Raw genomic sequence first — 19,991 nt, 5'->3', positions numbered from 1 at the left:
ACTTGGCCAGAGAACTGCTTATGAATACTGGAGGGGGCTCCACTCCTAAGCCACCTTACTGCACCCTACATGACTTCCCCCTGGAAGACAGTGCCTTGGGGCGGGGACTCTCCATGGGGATCCCTTGCTTGGGGAGGCCTTTGAATGCTCTCACAGGTCTTCTCGTGGTTAACCCTGCAACCTAGAGAAGGCCAGTGGCCTCTGGTGGGTCTGCACATCAGGCAAGTGGCAGAATTGCAGCACATGCCTCGGACTCTCAGTGGGTACCTGGCACTGTTATGTAATATCACCATGTACCCTGGTGACATCTGAGAAGAGGAGTGACTCTAGGCCACACCCAAGCAAGAAATTCCACTTTGCCCAAATCCTGGCTGTCTGGATAGGAGCATGATCTTTCCAGGCTCCCAGCAGCCCACAAGTGTATGATGTGCCCGACTCCGGTCTCATCCAGCAAGAAAAGGGGTGCTAGGCTATGGGGAAAGGGCTATCACAGGAGAGGCCCCAATTCTTCCAGTTGTATTAGAGCCAAGCACCTGCACATAGTCCTTGGTGTCCCATTTCTAATCACCCTGACTCCCTAAAAAATCCAATTATTCCACTTCTGCTCTTCTCATTTGGTGAACAAAGACCCTCTAGACACCCCCTCCTCCCACCTTGCTGGGATCAGGGTACCCCCTTCTCACCACTCCCCAAGTAGACTGTGGGCAAGGCCTGACACCAAATCCACTCCTACCCGGCCCCCACGGCCAGAGCCTCGAGGACCTTCGGTGGAAGTGGGCTGGCAGCACCATCCTCCTCTCCTACGGCCAGATGGCAGCCAAGGCCAAGAGCCACATTCTGCCATGGGTGGACAACATCTTGTCCAGGATGACCTTCTACTTCCGCTTCAGCTCCTGGGTACAGGTCACCTTATTCAGAATCCACCCTCCCCTCCAGCCCTCCCCCTCCCCCTTCAGCCCTCCCCCAGGACAAAGCCAGGGCTCCACCTCAGCTCTGCCCCAATTGCAGAGTCATAGAGGCCCATGGCCATCACTGGCCTGTGCCCAATTCCCCACTGCCCTTCCCTCCTGAGGAGGGGCGAAAAAAATAGGCCTAGCCTCCCGTGCATTGCCCTGATGCCTTCATTATCCTAGGAAAGGTCTCTGGTCTTTCATGAGGACATCATCCCTCACTTCTTACAAAGCAAATGCTGGATTTTTGCTTGGAATAGGGGGTATATCCGCCCCCCCCCTAGAGGCCCAGCAGGATGCCTGCCTCTAAGGAGCACTGTACCCTGTGTGTTGTTGAAAGGCTGTTGCCACCACACCCCAGAAACCCTCAGAGGCCCCTCTCAGGTTTTGCCCAGGCTTACAGAACGCATGCGCCCCTTCCTAAAGAAAGCCCCGCCCACGAGCTCCCAGCCTAGTAAGTCCCTGCCACACCCTTCCGCCCTGACCCTACTGTGCCTGGAGATGGTGGTCTTGGCCTCGCTTCCTGCTCTCTCCCACAAGCTCCTGGGCTCTCAGCCTGATCTTTGCCCTGGGGCCTGACCTACACAGGACGAGACGCTGAAACAAAGCTTCCTAACCGCCATCATGATGCTGGTAGGGGCCATCAGCCGGAGCGAGGGTGCCCACAGCTACCAGTTCTACCAGACTAGAGAGCTCCTCGAGTGTCTGACGGTGCGTGCCAGGCCCTGGGCACAGGAAGTCCCCCTCCCTCAGACCTGGGGAAGGGCAAGGACTGCCCCGAGCCCCATCTGGAAATACTCCATGTACCATGTACCAAGGTTACTTGGGTCTTGCTGGGATCCTCTGAGCGGACCAGATACACCCACATTATAGGCAAGGCCACCAAGGCTCAGAAAAGCCAGTGCGTCCATTCTGTATGCTTTCTTGGCTCAGACCCCAGACCAATTTCTTTGGATTTTGGTTTCCTAGATAGATTCTTTGGGATAGTAGGAAATATGCAAGGAACCGGGCAGTAGTGTCAGGAGCAAAGGGTGACAAGACAGTGTGGCTCCTGTCCCCTGCCTGAGACCTGACAGCAAAGTAAACTAATTTCTAAAGAAGCAAGAGTCACAGCAACCTGGAATAGTCCAGGGGTAGGCAACCAGGTCTAGGTAGCCAGAATTCAGACCTGGCCTATCTTACCCCCGAAGCCATGCTAGCTCTCTAAGGTTCGACTAGGCCTCACTACCAGGTGGATAAAGACAGGCAGCAACGTCCCCCAAGTTCCGTGAAGTGGGGATAAGAGTTGGTGTCAGAGGTGAGGTAAGGCAGGCCTGAACCTCCGCCCCTTCTCGTGTGGATTTGCAGATACTGGTGGAGAAAGAGCCGCAAGACACACTGTTCACCAACATCCGCCAGCAGGCCATCCATATCGTCTCCAGCCTCTGGTAGGTTACAGTCTGTCAGGTCTGCCTTGGCCCAAACACCAGCTCTCTGCCAGGCTGCTAGCAGGACGAGTTGGGGGGGGGGGGGGGATGTAGTCAGACAGCAAGGCCCTGCTGGGTAGAGAGCTTGGTGCTGAGGCACAGCAGGTCACTTGGGGTGGTGAGGGGGTCTGAGCACAGCCACTCCACACAGTGACCTGATTCCCTTCCGCCCCCCCCCCCCCGCCCCGGGCCAGGAAACTCTAGAAGGCAGCCAAACGGAAACTGCATCTAAACCCCACCCCAAACCCCAGGGAAAGGGAGTGAAGCTGGGTCCAGAGAGTCCAGAGGCCCTGGAGCCTGGGATGCAGGAGCCTGCTTATCTCTTCTTTGCCCAGGAATCAGGGAGGAGGTTAGACCAGGGGCCTCAGAGCTGCCTGCTCTCAGACCATAGCAGTCAATCCACATGGCCCTTGGCAGAGTGGTGGGTGGGGCTGGGTGAGTATCCACTCCCATGGCATTTCTCAGGTGCTTCGCCTCTGCCAGCGCCTCACTTCCTATTCACCCACTGCACAGTCATTGTTGATCTCTGAGGGCTGGGCACTATCTGGTCTCTGGGGGACACAGCTGGAGGCCAGCAGTGAACACCCCTGTCCTCCAAACACGCCCCTGGAGGTGCTGAGAGAGACTGAAACAGGAAGTGAGACAGGGGAGAGTGTAGCATCTTCATGGGGCTGGGAAGTATCGGAGCCCCAGCACTGGGTCAAGGAAGCTGATTGACAGCTGGTGGTAGAGCATTGACTCCCTGAGCAGTCCTGTAAGCCCGGTGCTCTGGAGTCCAGAGCATGGCCTGAGGCTGACTTCGGGTGGCTCAAAGGACTGTTAAGCAAAGTCCTCCATGGATGAGTCGGTGAGCCCAGCAGCAACAGCACCTTCAAAGGCCCTTAGCTAGCATGTGCTCCTGTTGATAAGTGAGTAGGAGACTGGGGAGGCTGATGTGTGCACGGACCCTTTAATAAGCAAGGGGTTCTAAGGTGTGCATTGTCAAACAGATGCAAAGGGATTCCTGAGCCCTGACCACCACCACCACCAAATCCACTCCCACGTGCGCGCGCGCGCGCGCATACACACACACACACACACACACACACACACACACACACACACACACACACACTCCCAGACCCTCAGGATCCTTTACCCTCCCAACAGTGCGCTGAGGCCCCCCATGGATATGGACAGGAAATCCCGGCTCCTATCCACCTGCTTCCGCAGCATCTTTACCCTGCCTCTGCTGGATGTCCTGGAGAAGCACACCTGCCTCTTCCTGGAACCACCCAACATCCAGGTGCAGCCTGCACTTAAGGCCAGGGCATCAGGCTCAGTCTGCTCTGTGTGGTGGGGGGGGGGGGGGGCAGGGGGAGGGGAAAGAGAGAGAGGTCGGGGAGTATAGGCTGGCCACTGTGGAGGCCCTGGGTAGTTGCCTAAAGGCTCCGGGTCTCTATTTGCCCGCCTGGGACATGATGATAGGATCATAGGATCATAGGATCATCATTTCGGCCATGATTACTAATGGTATGCACGGCCTCCTTGCTGACCCACCCACCCCAGGTAAACTAGGCAGAGTCTCCACTGTGTTTTCTTCCCTCCAAGCACCATGGCAACACAGGAAATTCACAGAAGAGAGGAGATGGCCTTCTCAAAGGGATGAGTTCCCTGATGTTTCAGGGAATAATCCAATTACACGAAAGTGACTTAGGAAGTCACCGTCCCTGCAGGGTAGGCTCCATTTTTTCCACACCTGCTGCCTGAGTCTCACCTGATTCACCTGGTTCAATATTAGCAGGCCCCTCCGCAGGGTTTTAAAAAAAAAGGGGGGGCTGTCATGTCTCATGGTTACCACCAGAGGGCACATGAGATTGCCAGGCATAGTCCTAGCCCTGCATGTCAATAGCAAAGGGCAGGACAGCTTTGTGAAGAGACCTCCACCTGTGCCAGGCAGTCTGTGGCCCATTCCCACCTTCCCACAGTGACATGGGGACATGGGGTACACAGTTCAGAAGAATAAAGTTGACATTGAGGATCCCAAGATCTGAACCCTTCCCAAGGGCCCTTCTTGTATTATATACATCTATGAAGCTCTGTTCAGGCTCTATCTGGATAAATGAGCACTGTGGGACAGGTAGTGACAGAGGGAGAATTAGCATCTGCCACAACATCTTACAGAGCACCTGGTGACCAGAAGACTCCTTGACCCTGCAGAAAATGCAACCAAGGACTGGGTGTCCACACTGGGAGCCAGTGGCATCCTGTTTGATACCACTCCATATGTCTCCTGTCCTATCACATGGGGCTGGCTGCCCATCACCCCTGTGTATATCCAGGTCCTTAAAAAAAAAAACTTTTTCCAGGTGTGATGGCAGAGGCAGGCAGATCTCTGTGAGTTCGAGGCCAGCCTCGTCTACAAAGTGAGTCCAGGACAGCCAAGGATACACAGAGAAACCCTATCTCTGAAAGAAAAAAAGAGAAAGAAAAAGAAAACACCTCTTAAGAGGACCAATGAAATGGCTATTGGGTAAAACTGCTTGCCACTCAAACTTAATGACCTGAGTTTGGTCTCAGAATCCATAGTAAGAGAGAACAAACTCCTGAAAGTCGTCTCTGATCTCCACATACATGCTACAGCATGCATGCATGCATGCGCACACATATATGTACAGTAAATAAATAATAAAATTAAAAATTGCTCAGACCTTAAGGATGAATAATGCAGAGAATTATTTTTATTAATTTTATCCATTTTACCCTGGGCTTCTGGGGGCAAGACAGCCCTGGTCACATGTCTACATGTGGAGAGAGCCCCCCCCCCCGGACTGAAATATTTGGGCCTGAGGGTGGGTTCCCAAGGCCTTTCTAGCTACTATCCATACCCGTGTGGCAAGCCCCCCTTGCAAATGCAGTAATGAGCTCTGTCCATTGTGGGAGCCTGGCCTGGACACATGGCGAAAGTGGGTGCCACTGGGCATTGTGCCAACCTTGGGCATCTTCCCCACAGAACCTGGCTGACCTCCTCTCTCCCACAGGGACTATACTGCCAAACCATGGAGGCACTGGACCACATGCTGCAGAGCTTCATAGTGCAGAGCCCCACAGCCAATGAGCTGTACTTCCTGCTGTCGGTGAGGGCTTCTGGCAGCTGGGGGGTGGGGCAGGGATACACGGCTCTGGCCGGAGAGCCCCAAAAAGGACACTCCACAGGAAGCAAGACCTGGCCAGTAGGCTTCCCATGTCTAGAGGTTTAGAGCATCTAGAGGGTTCAGAGACCACTCGGGCCTAGGAGCAGGGCATAGGCCCAGAGGACAGGCCAGCTGCACCCAGGCCAGAGGTCAGGACCAATTGATGTTCACTAAAGAGCCCTGAATGAAAGCCATAGCCACCCCTGAGATGAGAAGGACCACAAGAGTAGCCTAGGCCAGGAAGAGGCAGGAGGAGGCTCACCCACTGAAACCTGAAAGATAAGGAGTGATGATGAGACTCAGCCCAGCAGGGGCGGGGCCTCATGAAGAAGCCAGGAGAAGCAGGGGTTCCAAGCCCTGAGTTGCACGGGTGGAAGTCAGGAGGGAGAACACAGGCAAGGGAACCCCCAAGCTACAAGGCAATGTGCCACTCTGGGAATGTGACCACGTGGAAAGTCTTAATGGTTTCCCCACCCATTCCTGGGCCACTCTACCTCCAAATACCCTGTGTCTAGATCAGCTGACCACGCAGCCCCTCACTCATGCAGTGATCTAAAATCAGTGCCCACCCATTACCAGAGGCAACCGTGTCCCTGTTTGTATGCATGGCAGAAGGTTCTAGGAAGGGCCACATAGCACACAGCAGGCTGAGAGCTTATGGGAAAAGGAATGTGTCCGCTGCACAGGAAATAAGCAGTCCTGAAGGGTAGCTCTAGGGACAGAAAATGACAAGAGAGCAGGAAAAGCTGAACCTAGAAGTGGTGAAAATCAAGGAGCCTTGCTGAGGGGTGGGCAAGGACAGCCATTTCTGGGGTTCTGGGAAAGCACCTATGGCATCCACCCTGCAGCACCTGTATGTCTGGCTGACATCAGAGAAGACTCACGAGCGACAACGAGCTGTGCACAGATGCACAGTGCTCTTCAAATTCCTGAACTATAAACGCTGCCTAAATGTAAGCATTACCTCCACAGCCCGTCACCTCCCCAGATCCTCACCTCCACAGCCCCTCATTTCCCCCAGATCCTCACCCCCACAGCCTCTCACCTTCACAGCCCCTCACCTCCCCAGATCCTCACCTCCACAGCCCCTCACCTCCCCAGATCCTCACCCCCACAGCCCCTCACCTCCCCAGATCCTCACCCCCACAGCCCCTCACCTCCCCAGATCCTCACCTCCACAGCCCCTCACCGCCCCAGATCCTCCGCTCCACAGCCCCTCACCTCCACAGTCCTTCACCTCCCAAGATCCTCTGCTCCACAGCCCCTCACCTCCACAGTCCTTCACCTCCCCAGATCCTCACCTCCACAGCCCCTCACCTCCTCACCTCATATATCTTCAAGGGTGGGGCATCCTGCTCAAACGAACACTTCTGCCTCTTCCTCCAGACCAGGGTGGACCCTGAACACCTTGCTACCTGATTGGGCTCCATGGCAGAGGACTCTAAACAATATGCCACTTTTGTTCTTTTATTTTTAATAGAGTAAATAACTTTTAATTTTAATTTTCTGGGGTTTAGAAAAAAACCCTCCATAATGAAGATATACTGCATTTTAATATGATCAGATGTGACTATGGGGTCTGGAGGAAATGGCTCCTCAGTCAAAAGTACTGGCTGCTCTTGCAAAGGACCTGGATCAGTTCCCAGCATCCACATGGCAGCTTACAATCCTTCATAACTCCAGTTCCATGGGATGCGGCACACCAGCACCAGGCATGCACATGGCATACAAATATACATGCAAAGTATTCATGCACATAAAATAAAGATAAATCTTAGACAGGGCTTCTCTGTGTATCCTTGGCTATCCTGGAACTCACTCTGTAGACCCGGCTGGCCTCAGAGATCCGCCTGCCTCTGCTTACCTAGTGCTGGGATTAAAGGCACCACTGCCCTTTGGTAAATTTTTTTTTAATGTGACTATGGTCCAGAGAGGCCACTTATTTTGTAAATAGTTTTATTGGCTTCATAGCTGAGATCAGAATAAGAATTTAGATAATGTCCTACAAGTTCACGGTTGGATCCTGTCCTAAAACCTCAGCACTCTAGTCATCTGGGAGTCTTCTGCATTTGTTTTAAGTTTTTAAAAAATTATTATTATTACACTACCTCATTCTTTCCTTTTGATTATCAAGTTTTGGAGTCAAGTCCTTATATTTTGCCTAACCCTACCACACAATCCAGGAGCCCCTCAGGTGGAGGCCATTCTGGGAAGCCTGAGTAGCTAGCCAGTGGGATGCTGTAGGTAAGCCCACCACCAATGCCATGCTCTCCACATAGACCAAGGAAAACTTCAGAAGGATCGGGCAGCTGGTGGCCATGCTGGGGATCCTGTGCCAGGACTCTGACAGGACCATCCAGTGCTTCAGTCTAGAAGCCATGGGCCATCTCAGTCAGCTCCTGGTGCACCAGAAAGGTAAGTATTCTCAGCAGCACTGCACAGCTGGCCCCTCCTCACCTCAGCTTGCATGAACTCACACTTGCACCCCTGAACCCCACCTTTCTCCCAAATCCACCTTCAGCCCAGCCTGGACTTCAGCCATACCGTTCTAGTAACACCACCCCCAAACCCAAATAGACACAGGCCTGTGGCCAGTTACTAATGGCCCCAGATGGACTCCTGCCCTGTCCCATAAACCCCAGCGCACTCTCCCCTGCCCATACCCCTGCCTTCCCTGACCAGCAGGAGACGCTCCAGAAGTGGAGATGGAGACCCCTCGGGAATTCCTCCAGCCTGGTGCAATTGGAGCCACCCTGTGGAGCAGTGGAGACCAGAGGGGCACTCTTCTGATCCCCCAAGAGATGGCATCCAAAAACGACAGCATCTCCTACATGGGCAGCAACCACGCTATCAAGGTCAAAGCCTTTACAATCTTTCTGGCTGGGTGGGTGCATAGCCAGAGCATCTGTGGGTGGTGATATACTCACTCTTTTCTCAACTGTTGAAGGGGAACCAAGCAGACTGGAGGGACAGCAGCACACATTAGACTGTGTGTACCTTGCAGGAGAACCTTCACGGTTTTTACAAATCCCTTTCTCAAGTTTTTCCGATCTTCTCGAGACTGTTTTCTCATTTACAGTTCTCCTACCCTTTTCACACCTGTTGATTCAATCAGGTTGAAGCCACAACTGGAGGCTATGAGCTAGATACTGGCCTTACCTTAGCTGGATGCCTCTTGCCATAGTAGCATAAGGCCTGTGAGATCAGGAAGTCTGTGAGGTGTGAGCTCCCGTTTGCTCAGGTTGGGTTGAACTTTGGCTATGAGTGATCCCTGTGATAGGCACACTTGTCAGTCCTTGTCAGACCCTAGTCTTCCACTTCTCAACAGAGTCCAAGTGGGGCCTGGTGGTTAAACTGCCCTTCAGTAAGCACCCATGACATGCTATCCAGACATATGATGGAAAAGTGGAGTACATGGCCAGTAAGTGCCCCAGCAAGACTTGGTCTGATCCCATGGACTCCAGAACTCAGCGGCTGCAGTAAACTGAGTGATGGAGCTCCTTAGAAGTTTAGTACAGAAGCTCTGAACCCCCTGGGGGCAGCACCCCAATGGGCCTGCCTATAATGAAGAAAACCTAGCTTAGACAGAGAACCTGGGCTGGGGCCAGAGGCAAAGCAAGAAGGGATGTGTTCCACTGGCTGCCAGCCCAGCAGGTGCCAGTGGGAAGGTGAGCCACTGGGAAGTATCGTTGTCCAGGGTCTGGAGAAAGGAAGCCAGCTCTGTCTACCTCTTGAGGGAAAGGCAGAGGTAGACTGGGTGAGAACGTAGGAGGAGCAAGCCTAGGAGACTATGCTAATTGCCAGACACAGACCTCGGAAAATTCCAAAGAAGAAGGAGATATACTAGACCTCATTTCTAGTCCCAAATTTTGGTACAGACTCCTCATGAAGTATCGAAATACACTGCACTTTTATTGTGGTCACCATCGTCAATCATCATCATCATCACCTTCTACCACCACTGTTATCACTACCACCATCATCACCATTTTCATCGTTGCTATCATTATCATCCCAGTATCATCACTACCCGTACCATCAGTTCTGTCACACCATCACCATCATCACTAATACCTCCAGCATCACCAAAACCACCAACACTCACTATCACCACTACCAGTGTTAACCACTGTCATCACCATAACTTCCATCACCATTATCATCACTCCTGCACCAGCATCACTATCCCTACTGTCATCATCACCATCACCACTACCATTTTATTACCATTACCTCCCTTGTCACCACCATCACCACCACCACACAATGGTCGTAATCACCATCACCTTTAAACATCACCTTTGCCATCACCACAATCACTACCACACCACCTCACATTCATTCATGGCCTTGATTAAAGCTCAGCATCACTGGAATCTTTACCATCCCTGTGCCTGTGGTACTCTGGATTCTAAGGATCCCACCATCATTCTAATTTGAACTTTCCATAAGGTTGAACATGATCTACATCTGTGCTGACCAAAGGAGCCACTGGCCACATGGAGCTCCTGAGCTCCTAAGTTCCTGAAATAAATACAGGGCTACCAAAGAACAAATTAAATGTTAATAGATTTAAGTCTATCATAGATTTAAACTACCATGAGTGATGAGGCTGTTATATTGAACAGTCAGAGTCAAATTCTTTCTAGAAGGTTCTGTCTGTGTGTTGATTTATCCCAGCTCTACTCCCGAGGGCATTAGGTGAGGAGGACTTAGACCACCTTGCATTTATTCCCTCAAGTATCCTTTCCACCCCCACTCCCACCTCACCCCACCCCCGAGCATAGCTGTAGGCTCAAAAGGCTTTACATGGGACAGTAGTCCTGAGTTCTACATCAGCCTGGCCCCACATAGTCCCACCCTGTTCCGTGGCACCTCTCTAGGACTAGAGGTCAGACCAAGTGGCCTGGAAGATCCTTGACACCTCTGAAGTTCAATTCTCTCTCATTAAATCCCTCATAAGGAGGTCTGGGGCCTGACCATGGGCAATAAATATTACTCTGGAGCTAGGGTAACATGTGGATGACCTGGGGCTAAGAGGAGGGGATGACATGAAGCTTCCAGGGCCACCAGCATCCAAAGGCAACACTGATGGGGGGGAAGAGCCCTGTGCCTGCCAAGTGGTGGGCATCATACTCTCCCTTCCTGTCCCTAGGCATTGGCTTGGACAGAGAGCTGTAGACGCAATTATGTACTGAACCCACATAGAGAGCCTAGAGGAGTGGATGGCCAGAGATTTAGGGAGTCTGAAAAAGGAGAAGGGTAAAGGGAGATGGGGCAGCAACAGGGGTTTGAAGTGATAAGGTGACAGGCTTTCCACTTTTACAGGAGACTGTGAGTCATCTTGCAATGGCCGAACTGACAGACCTCATCTGGACAGCCATCGATGGCTTGGGTTCTACCAGCTCTTCCTGGGTGCAGGCGGCTGCCAATTTGCTTTTCCTTGTCATCCAGGAGTATGGGGACAACCTAGAGACTGTGAGGGTTTGGGCCCCATCCAGGGCCAGGGAGGAGAGGGGGCAAAGTTGGGGTAGGCAGCAAGAAGCATCTACTACTACAGGCAGCAGACAATCCCATTAATGGATAGATGGTGGGTGGCTGGATAAGTGGGTGGGTGGATAGATAGATGGGTGGGGGGTGAATGGGTCGGTAGATAGAAGGATGGGTAGGTGGTTGAGTGGGTAGTTGGATAGATGGGTGGATGGGTGGTTAAGTGGTTAGGTGGATGGATGGGTGGGTGAGTGGGTAAGTGGTTGGGTGGATAAATGGATGGATGGGTAGATAAATGGATGTGTGTGAGGTGAGTGGATGAGTAGATAGACAGATGGGTGGGTGGGTGAGTGGATGGGTGGGTGGATTGATGGATGGGTGGGTGGGTTGATAGATGGTGAGTGGGTGGGTGAGTAGGTAGATGGATGGGTGGGTGGGTGGGTGAATGGATGAGTGAGTGGGTAGGTGTGTGAATAGATGGATGAATAGATGGGAGAGTGGGTGTGTAGATGGATGGATGGCTAGTGGATAGGTAGCCCTATTGGCCCTGATGACAACTGCAGGGTCATGGGGTTTGTGAGGTAAATGTACATTGGTTAAGTGCAGCTATGGAACATAGAGAAATGAGATGACAAAGGAAAAACCAGACCAGAACTTGTAAAGCTTGTGGTCTGATGGAGTAACAGAATATAGACAGAGGTGCACAGAATGGTCCAGCGGGTGCAAAGAGAGATTAATGAGCCCTATAGGATGAGAAGGGTGCCGCAGAAGGAGACAGCAGATGCCAGCTTTTCCATATGCCTCAGTCTGCTTCAGGCCTGGTGTGCAGAGCAGGTGGGATCCCCATCAGACACCTCCCACTACTCCCTACCCCAGGTTGGTAAAATGGGCCAGGCCATCCACCACCACCTCTGTGCCATCCAAATACCCCAAGCCAAGGACAATGCCCTGCGTGTCATCACCCTACTGGCCCGGAACCACATCCCAGAGCTGGTGGCTGTCTTCCTAGACTTTTCCACACCCCTGGACAGGTACCTAGCCACACCCCGACCCCTAGTCACTGACCCTACTACCTACCTACCATCCTCCCCCAGGCCAGGGTCACAGCTTCTGGCCTGTGTCTGTCCATCACAGCCCACAGGGAACCCAGAATGCTTAGTGTAGGGAAGGAGCAAGCACCCCTGTTCACTTAGGGTTGCCTCCTGTCGGTATTCCACATGAAACATCTGCCCCAGCCTCCACAACCCATCCCAAATGGTCTGTAATTCCAGAGTGTTCCAGGTGGGACACCGGCCAACCACAAAGCCTCACCATCCATCAGTGTAGCCTCTCCCTCTGACTTGCATTGCTCTTCATTCTCTTCTTCTTCCTCTTCAAGGGGCCTCCTGCAGCCACCTCTGCCCTCTCAGATGTACCTGGTCTCTCTCCCATGCTTCTGGGGCTAGGCCAGGTTCTCAGTGCCTCCTCCCTAAAATCCCTCCTCCATCCGCAACACATTTCAATCATCCACCGCACCTGGCCTAAATCACCCTCATTTCTCGATAGTGTAACACCTGCTCAAAGATAGACTGCTTTCTCTCCTTTCCAAACTAGAATTCCACTGTCTCTCACGCAGACTTCTGCATGATCTCTTACTCCCTCCAGGACCCAACAAGCTCCTAGGTGATGGGACCAGGATGCTGCTGTCCTGCCTACCTTCTCGCCCTCCCCGGGTCCTTTCCTAGTCCCTCCCCTCCAGGGTTCTAGCCCTGGGTGCAAACTCTGCTCCACACTGCTCTGGGAATGCTGGGAATCTACAGAGAGCTCTCCCAGAGCCTAGAGTCTTCTCCAGGGAGAATTCTCAACCTCAGCAGGGACACATCCTGTTTCCATTGACAACGTGAACTTCCATTGTGTTCAGATTCAAATGCGGTTGTCACATCTCTGGACTTTCTGGATCCTTTACGCTGTTTTTGTGAATGCTGCCTAGGTCTTCAAGAAAAAGAATATCTACCAAGTTTGTGTTGCTTTTAAAAAAAACTTATATTTTATTTTGTGGAAATCAGAGGACAACTTGTAGGTGTCCTAGAGCTAGAACGCCTCAGGCTTGTGTACAAGCACCTTTACCTGCTAAGCTATGTGGATGGCTCAGGTTTTACCTTGTAAGTTACTTGGTCATGTTGCCTGGACGATATGGTTTTTTTTTTCCCCTCTGTCTCTGAAATCTAGGTCTTACTAGGTGAGGTACTCCAGACTAATTTTCCCAGGTACCTGATGCATCTTCAATTATGTAATTAAGTCTTTTTGTTCTCCTTTCTGGGAAGTGTGCCTGGCTATGCTTAAACGTAGTCTGCCTGAGTCATTGTGTGCTCCAACGCTGTTTCTCTTCCACCTCCTCCTTCCTCAGCTCTGCTTCACACCCTCTGATGCTCCTGGCTTTCCCCTAAACCGACTGTCCTCTTCATGTCACTCTATGCCTTTCCTAAATGCCCCTTAGTAGGTTATCTCCACAGAGAGATGAGGCAATTCAAGCCAAATTAGAGTATATAAATGCAGGCTTATTGGGGGAAGCTCTTGGGCAGGTTCCCTGGTCCCAAGGAATGGGGCCAGAGAAGTCGCCATGCAGAGGGAGACAGAAAAGTTGCAGGGTTGGGGAGGCAGGGAAGAGAGAGAGAGAGAGAGAGAGAGAGAGAGAGAGAGAGAGAGAGAGAGAGAGAGAGAGAGAGGAGCCAGGTGGTGGCGGTGCACACCTGTAATCCCAGCACTCAGGAGGCAGAGGCAGGTGGATCACTGTGAGTTCGAGGCTAGCCTGGTCTATAAAGTGAGTCCAGGACAGCCAAGGCTACACAGAGAAACCCTGTCTTGAAAAAAAAAAGAAAGAGAGAGGAGAAAATGCAAAGAAAAGAGAGAGAAGAAGACCACAATGTCTGAATTATATAGTGAAGAGCCCATTGGGGAGAGGAAGCCCCACCCCTCGGCTGGATAGGGACTGAGGGATGCTGGGAGAACCTAGAGACAAGGTCTCCTTTGGTTAAGGACACCTCAGCTGCTTATCCCAGCTCTGAATCTCATCACCCCATATTAAATATTCTTTTGAGTCTTCCCTCACTTGAACACCCTTTCATTTTTTCCCTATTTCCAAGATTTCTTAAAGATTTATTTATTCATTATTTATTTATTTATTTATTTATTTATTTATTTATTTATTATTCTGGCCTGCAGGCCAGAAGAGGGCACCAGATCCCATTATAGATGGTTGTGAGCCACCATGTGGTTGCTGGGAATTGAACTCAGGACCTTTGGAAGAACAGACAGTGCTCTTAACCTCTGAGCCATCTCTCCAGCCCCTCCAAGATATTTTTTTAATGTGTGTATTGCACGCGTGTGTATGTGCTTGTGGAGGCCAGACGTTGGCACTGAGTCTTCCTCGGTCTCTCTCCACCTTTACACTGAGGCAGGCTCTCACAGTTGAAACCACGACTCACTGACATAGCTAGTCTGTTTAGCTTACTCTGGGTATCCCCGCCTCTGCCTCCCAAGCATTGGAACTACAGATGGGCTGCCACCGACCTGGCATTCGTGTGGCTTCTCGGTATATGAACTCTGGTCTATATGCTTGCAAAGCAGGCTCTTTAAACTGCTGATTGGCTTGAACGTCTGTTTGTTTTTGTTTGGAGACAGGCCTTGCCAGCCTGGCCCTGAGCTTATCCTCTGAATCAGCTCTTGAGTTCTAGAACAACCTAACTAAAGTCAGTGCTTTATTCCTGCTATTTCTTCCCTGAGTTCGGTCAGTTCGTTTCAGACCATACTGAAGATCTGTCCTTTCTTGAGCATATTCAAATGCTTGATTCCCTAAGCCCTTGTTCATTGTGGAGTGAGTCAGTCAAAAAAGTCCTCTGTATGAAGTACTACCACTCTCAGGGCATCTTCACTTCATTGGCTTATTTCTTCTAGTTTCTGAAATAACCATAGAGCTGTTTGTCTTAGCCAGTGTTCTATTGCTGTGAAGAGAAACCATGACCAAGGCAACTCTTATAAAAGAAAACATTTCATTGGGGGCTCGCATACAGCCACAAAGGGATAGTCCATTATCATCATGGCAAGCGAGAGCTTGGTGGCAGGCAAGTGGGGTGCTGGAGAAGGATCCGAGAGCTGCATCCTGATCCATAGGTCAAGAGAGAGACTGACACAGGGCCTGGCTCAGGCTTTTGAAACCCCATAGCCCCACCTCCAGTGACACACACTTCCTCCAACAAGGCCACACCTCCTAATCCTTCTCAAGCAGTGCCACTCTCTGATGACTAAACATTTAAATAGAAGAGCCTACGGGGGTGGTCACTCTGATTCAAACCACCACCCTGTCCATTTAGTTGCTACTGTTGAAGCCGTAGGATTCTGCACCAATGGAGTCTCCCTCCTCCTCTTTCTTTTTCTTCCATCTTTCTTCCTGCTCCTCCCTCTTCCCCTTTTTTCTTTCTTCTCCCAATGCCATTTGAAGATGGCAAACTGTTTAACTCCCTCCCCTGTGGCCGGTGCTCTGACCTCCCAGAGTTTTCTCTCCTCTGGTGTATTTTAAGACTTCAAGTGAATTCATCTCACTGAAGGTGGTTTTTGATCCACTCCAAGCTGTCTCTTGCCCTGTGTTCAGTTTCCAGAAGTTTCTCTCATCTGCCTCTGTCTGTCACAGATCCTTGAGGTTTGGGGGTGGAGTTTGCCCATTAGGCCTGATGGTTTTCCCTCTTTACTCCCAGTGAAGAGGCCACAGTTGCACGGTTCCCTCGCCAGGCTCTGTGCTGTCTTTCAAGGAATCTAGGAAAGTGCAGATCTCTGCAAGCAAGTGCAGACCAATGCCGAGCAGTTTATGGTTCCATTCGCCAGTGAAATTTATGTCTTTCTTCCTCGGTTCCAAGCACCATCCCCATGATAACATTTATAGAGCCTGAGCGCTTCGCACCAATGGAGTCTTATGGCTAGATTTATCTGGATTTACATCGGCTTCTACCAGTCACCCGGGCATGGTCATTTGTGATGGCTTTAAACATAAAAGTCCCAGCCGGGCAGTTTGGGGCCGCAATGGTGATGAAAATGTGGACATCAAAATAGGCTTTAATGGATCAGATTCCCAGAACAGCACCCTCCTCCCAGCCAGGGTGCTGAAGCAGGGAGGATCCCTCACTCTCTTTCCTGACAGAGCAGAGATTTGTTGCTTCGCTGTTCTCTTCCCTAAACTATGCATATAACTCTATGGAGAGATCACCTATTGGATGCCCATCATGGGCAATCTGTCTTTTAAAAACACAAAAAAAACACTTCATGCCCTAGTAAGATATGGTGGGGAACACTTAGAATCCCAAGACTCAAGAGGCTGAGGCAGGAGGATTACAACTTTAAGGAGAATCTATGTACAAAAAGTCTCGTAAAAGAAACAAATTGCCATCTTGGCTTAGGGGGTGAGAGGAATGCCAGAAGAGGTGAGACAGGAGTTCCCTCCTCCTCCAAGTTCAAAGACAGCCACATCTACATAGCAAGTTCCAGACCAGCCACAGAGAGACAAGAAAGACTCTGTCTCAAAAAAAAACAAACAAACAAAAAAAAACAAAAAACCATACCCATCTCAGTGGTGCAATAGGCTCTGAACGTGTAAACAGAGCCATGCTATCTGGTCTCTTCCAGTGTCTTTCTTCTTGTCTGGCTTTGTTTCTCTCTGACTTCATGTTTAAACTTTATGGTGTCTTACTGCGGCTCCCTCGTCTTTGTTGCTCTGTGGGACTAATGTTGTGAACACCGAGGGTCCTCTCCACTGTAGGTAAACACTTAGTTATTTCTCACTAGAGGCCATGATGAACAGTGCATCTGTTAACTTGCTTGTGTGTGTTCTGACATAATGGAGAACTGGATTTCCTCGTGTGTGTGTGTGTGTGTGTGTGTGTGTGTGTGTGTGTGTGTGTGCGCGCGCGCGCGCGCATGTGTTTGTAGAGATGGTGTTCCTGGAAGAGAAAACTATGCTGTGTCCCACCTCCATGGAGGGTGCAAGGCACTTCCCAATATGCTCTTGTGGGGTTACATTGCAAACAGAATGCTGTCCTCTGAGCATCCCTTCTGCTCTGCACCTTCACTGATGATCAGCACCTGCCTTTTAGTCACTCACCCAAGTTTTAGCCAATCTGGCGGGTGCTGGCCACCTTCTAATATTCATCATTACTTCCATGATTGAGTTTGACTTAACGTCTTCTCGTTCCCTTCATATTTCATTGTGTATGTGTGTTCAGACGTGCATGTGCATGTTTGTATGTCCATGGGCATATGTGTGTAGATGGGTATAAATGTGAAGATTGAGGTTGAAGTCAGGGATCACCTTCAATCTCTCTTCCTCCTTATTCATTGAAGCTGGGATCTCACTCTCACAGCTAATCTCATTAGCAGCTTACTCCGGGATCCTCTTGGGAGGCGAGGATTGCTGATGAATCACCACACCCACCTGGCATCTCTGTGGTTTCTGGGGATCAAAATCCTGGTCCTCAAAGTTGCCTCACAAGTGCTTAACCACTGAGCCACCTCCCCTGCTTCCATTTCTCCTTGCCATTTGGCAGTGAGACTATGCAAAGGTCTTGCCTGCCTTTCCACTGGCTGTTCCAGTTATAATAGATCATAAGGCTCTTTTCTGAAAGCTGGACACAGTGCCTTCTTGCCTGCACTGTTAGGAATATCTTCTCCCATGCAGCAGCTGCTTTCCCAGTCCCACCCCCACATCCTCTCATGAGCAGATGCCAATGCACTGTCTTCATGCACTGCCTTCTAAGGATCTCTCTCTTATTGGCCGTCAGAGATTATCTTTCCAGCCCATCGGGAATGACGCAAATATGGTCCCAGAATCACTGACCCATCCCTTTCCCTGCTCAACTTCCCTCAGAAATCAAGCACTTCCTACCCTTTGAGGGGAGGCTTTACCCCAGGCCAACATGCAGGGTTCTAATGTTGTGGCAGCTCTGTAGCAACTGACCTCACCTGTACAGAGCAACCCCTCCCCCACCCCTGCTCTCTGATTTTCCAAGAATGCCCTCTCTACTCTTGGCCTTTCTCCACTCTTGGCCCTTTGCATTTCAGGTGTGTGAAGTGCCTTTCTTCTCTTCTGCCTTTGATACCTGCTTTTACTTGAGTGCTCAGAGGCATTGCCTGGGGGGCCAAAGGGATGACTTGGTGCTTATGAGAATTTAGTGTTCTTTTGGAGGACCACAGTTTGGCAACCAGCACCAGTGTTGGGTGGCTCACAACCACCTGTAACCACAGCTCCAAGAGATCTGACACCTTCTTGTGGCTCTCCTTGTCCACTCAATAGCATGTACACAAACACAAACACATACACTCACACCCTGATTCAGAGGCCACATCTGCCTAGGCCTTAAACTGTTCGAACCATAGGCTAGCCACACCAGTTCCCTATGGTAGTATTGCACCTTTGAGTTTTAATATCTCCATATTTTTTGTTTCAAGCTTGTCTTTCTTTAGTTTTATTTATATTTGTGTGTGTGTGTGTGTGAATATGTGCACACACGGATGCCTGGGAATCCAGGAGAGGGCTTTCCATCACTGAAGCTGGAGTTCAGGGTGGTTATGAGTGGACCAGTGTAGGTGCTAAGGACACAACTCAGGTCCTCTGCAAGAGCAAGCAAGGACCCTTAACTGTGGAACCATCTCACTAGCACCCAGGCCCATCTACTGTAGACAGAATTTTGTCAAGCTTAGTATAGCCAGTCATTGTCTTTGGTTGGAATACATGTTCAATTTGCATGTACTATAATTGTTAATGGGTTTGGGATTGACTTTGCTATTTTTACTCTTTCCCAACAAGAAAAGAACCTTCAAAGTCCTTGAGTGAACCGATATGGCCTTGTTAATGCCTGCACTCTCCCCTAGGGAGAGAATCTTGCACCTTCCATGTTCCTCTACACTAAAACATGTGCCATAACTTCATCCCCCTGGCTGGGCAGTGTTTTACTGTGTGTACTCTGTGATGTGTGTGTATATATCACTGTGTGTCTGGGCTGCGTTCTGTACATCAGTTCACCTGCTGATGGACATCTAGGTAGCCTACACCTTTTCTTTGCATGAGTAATCTGCAGTCAACATTGGTGTACATGATTTCTGCCCTCTACATCCTCAGCTCACACATCTATGGAGTCAGAACATTCCAGAAACACCACGCCTATGCTCACACAGGCTCCTCATTACTACCTAAGCAATGCAACGTAATGACTGCTTTCATGGAATCTGCCTCATATTAGGTAGTTCATATAGTGGGGGTGGGGGCGGAAGGATACATGAAAAGGGGGTGCGTGTAGGGTATGTGCAAAGAGTGCACCGTGTTATACTAGAGACTTGTGCAGGGTTTGTTTCGGTTTGTATTGGATTTGGGGGACAAGATCTCACTGTAGTCTACACTGATCTAGAACTCACTGTTCATCCCAGACTATACGCAAACCCTTGCAATCCTCTTGTATCAACCTCCAAGTTCTGAAATGACAGACATAAACCACCACGCCTGGCTAGAGCATACACAGATTTTCATACCCAAGAGAACTCTGAAGCCAACCCCCTGCTGACACCGCAGGACAACTACATAAGTTTAATCTGTTCTATGGGTTTTTGGGGGGTACGTGCATTTAGTGACGGTACAAGGCTGCATGGCAATATTACATCAAACCCCTGAAAGCACTGCTACGACTTTCCAAAGCGGTTCTGCTCTTTCCACTCCACCAAGAACAAATGGATTCTGGTTTCTATGCATCCTCCTCAAGGTGTGTGCTGTCCATTCCTTGGACCATGCAGTGGGCGTCAAGTAACACGCGCCAGTTCCCGCAGGGCTCCACGTCTTCCGTGTGCTGCTTCCTTGGACGTGCATCCCTCCTTTTGAGAGGTGTCTATGTGATTCCGTT

General features: G+C 50.5%; 2 protein-coding genes across 2 annotated transcripts in view; one reads left to right on the top strand and one right to left on the bottom strand.

The window, feature by feature from the left end:
* The window catches only part of Ptp4a3 (protein tyrosine phosphatase 4A3), a 759,824-nt gene that overhangs the window by 716,621 nt on the left and 23,212 nt on the right, over nt 1–19,991 (bottom strand). The gene's annotated exons all lie outside the window — the stretch shown is intronic.
* LOC127201821 (maestro heat-like repeat family member 5) overlaps nt 1–19,991 on the top strand; it is a 65,865-nt gene that overhangs the window by 30,102 nt on the left and 15,772 nt on the right. The window contains exons 10-20 of the mRNA XM_051160525.1: nt 751–897; nt 1,539–1,661; nt 2,298–2,377; nt 3,566–3,737; nt 4,523–4,538; nt 5,363–5,532; nt 6,438–6,542; nt 7,869–8,004; nt 8,275–8,473; nt 10,887–11,067; nt 11,956–12,110. Coding sequence (XP_051016482.1) covers nt 751–897; nt 1,539–1,661; nt 2,298–2,377; nt 3,566–3,737; nt 4,523–4,538; nt 5,363–5,532; nt 6,438–6,542; nt 7,869–8,004; nt 8,275–8,473; nt 10,887–11,067; nt 11,956–12,110 — 1,484 coding nt within the window. The remainder of the gene's footprint in view (nt 1–750; nt 898–1,538; nt 1,662–2,297; nt 2,378–3,565; nt 3,738–4,522; nt 4,539–5,362; nt 5,533–6,437; nt 6,543–7,868; nt 8,005–8,274; nt 8,474–10,886; nt 11,068–11,955; nt 12,111–19,991) is intronic.

This window comes from Acomys russatus, chromosome 17 (assembly GCF_903995435.1).
Source record: "Acomys russatus chromosome 17, mAcoRus1.1, whole genome shotgun sequence".
In the NCBI taxonomy this organism is placed as follows: Eukaryota; Metazoa; Chordata; class Mammalia; order Rodentia; family Muridae; genus Acomys; species Acomys russatus.
The sequence above is the reverse complement of the archived record's forward strand: the minus strand, read 5'-3'. Positions and strand labels throughout refer to the sequence as shown.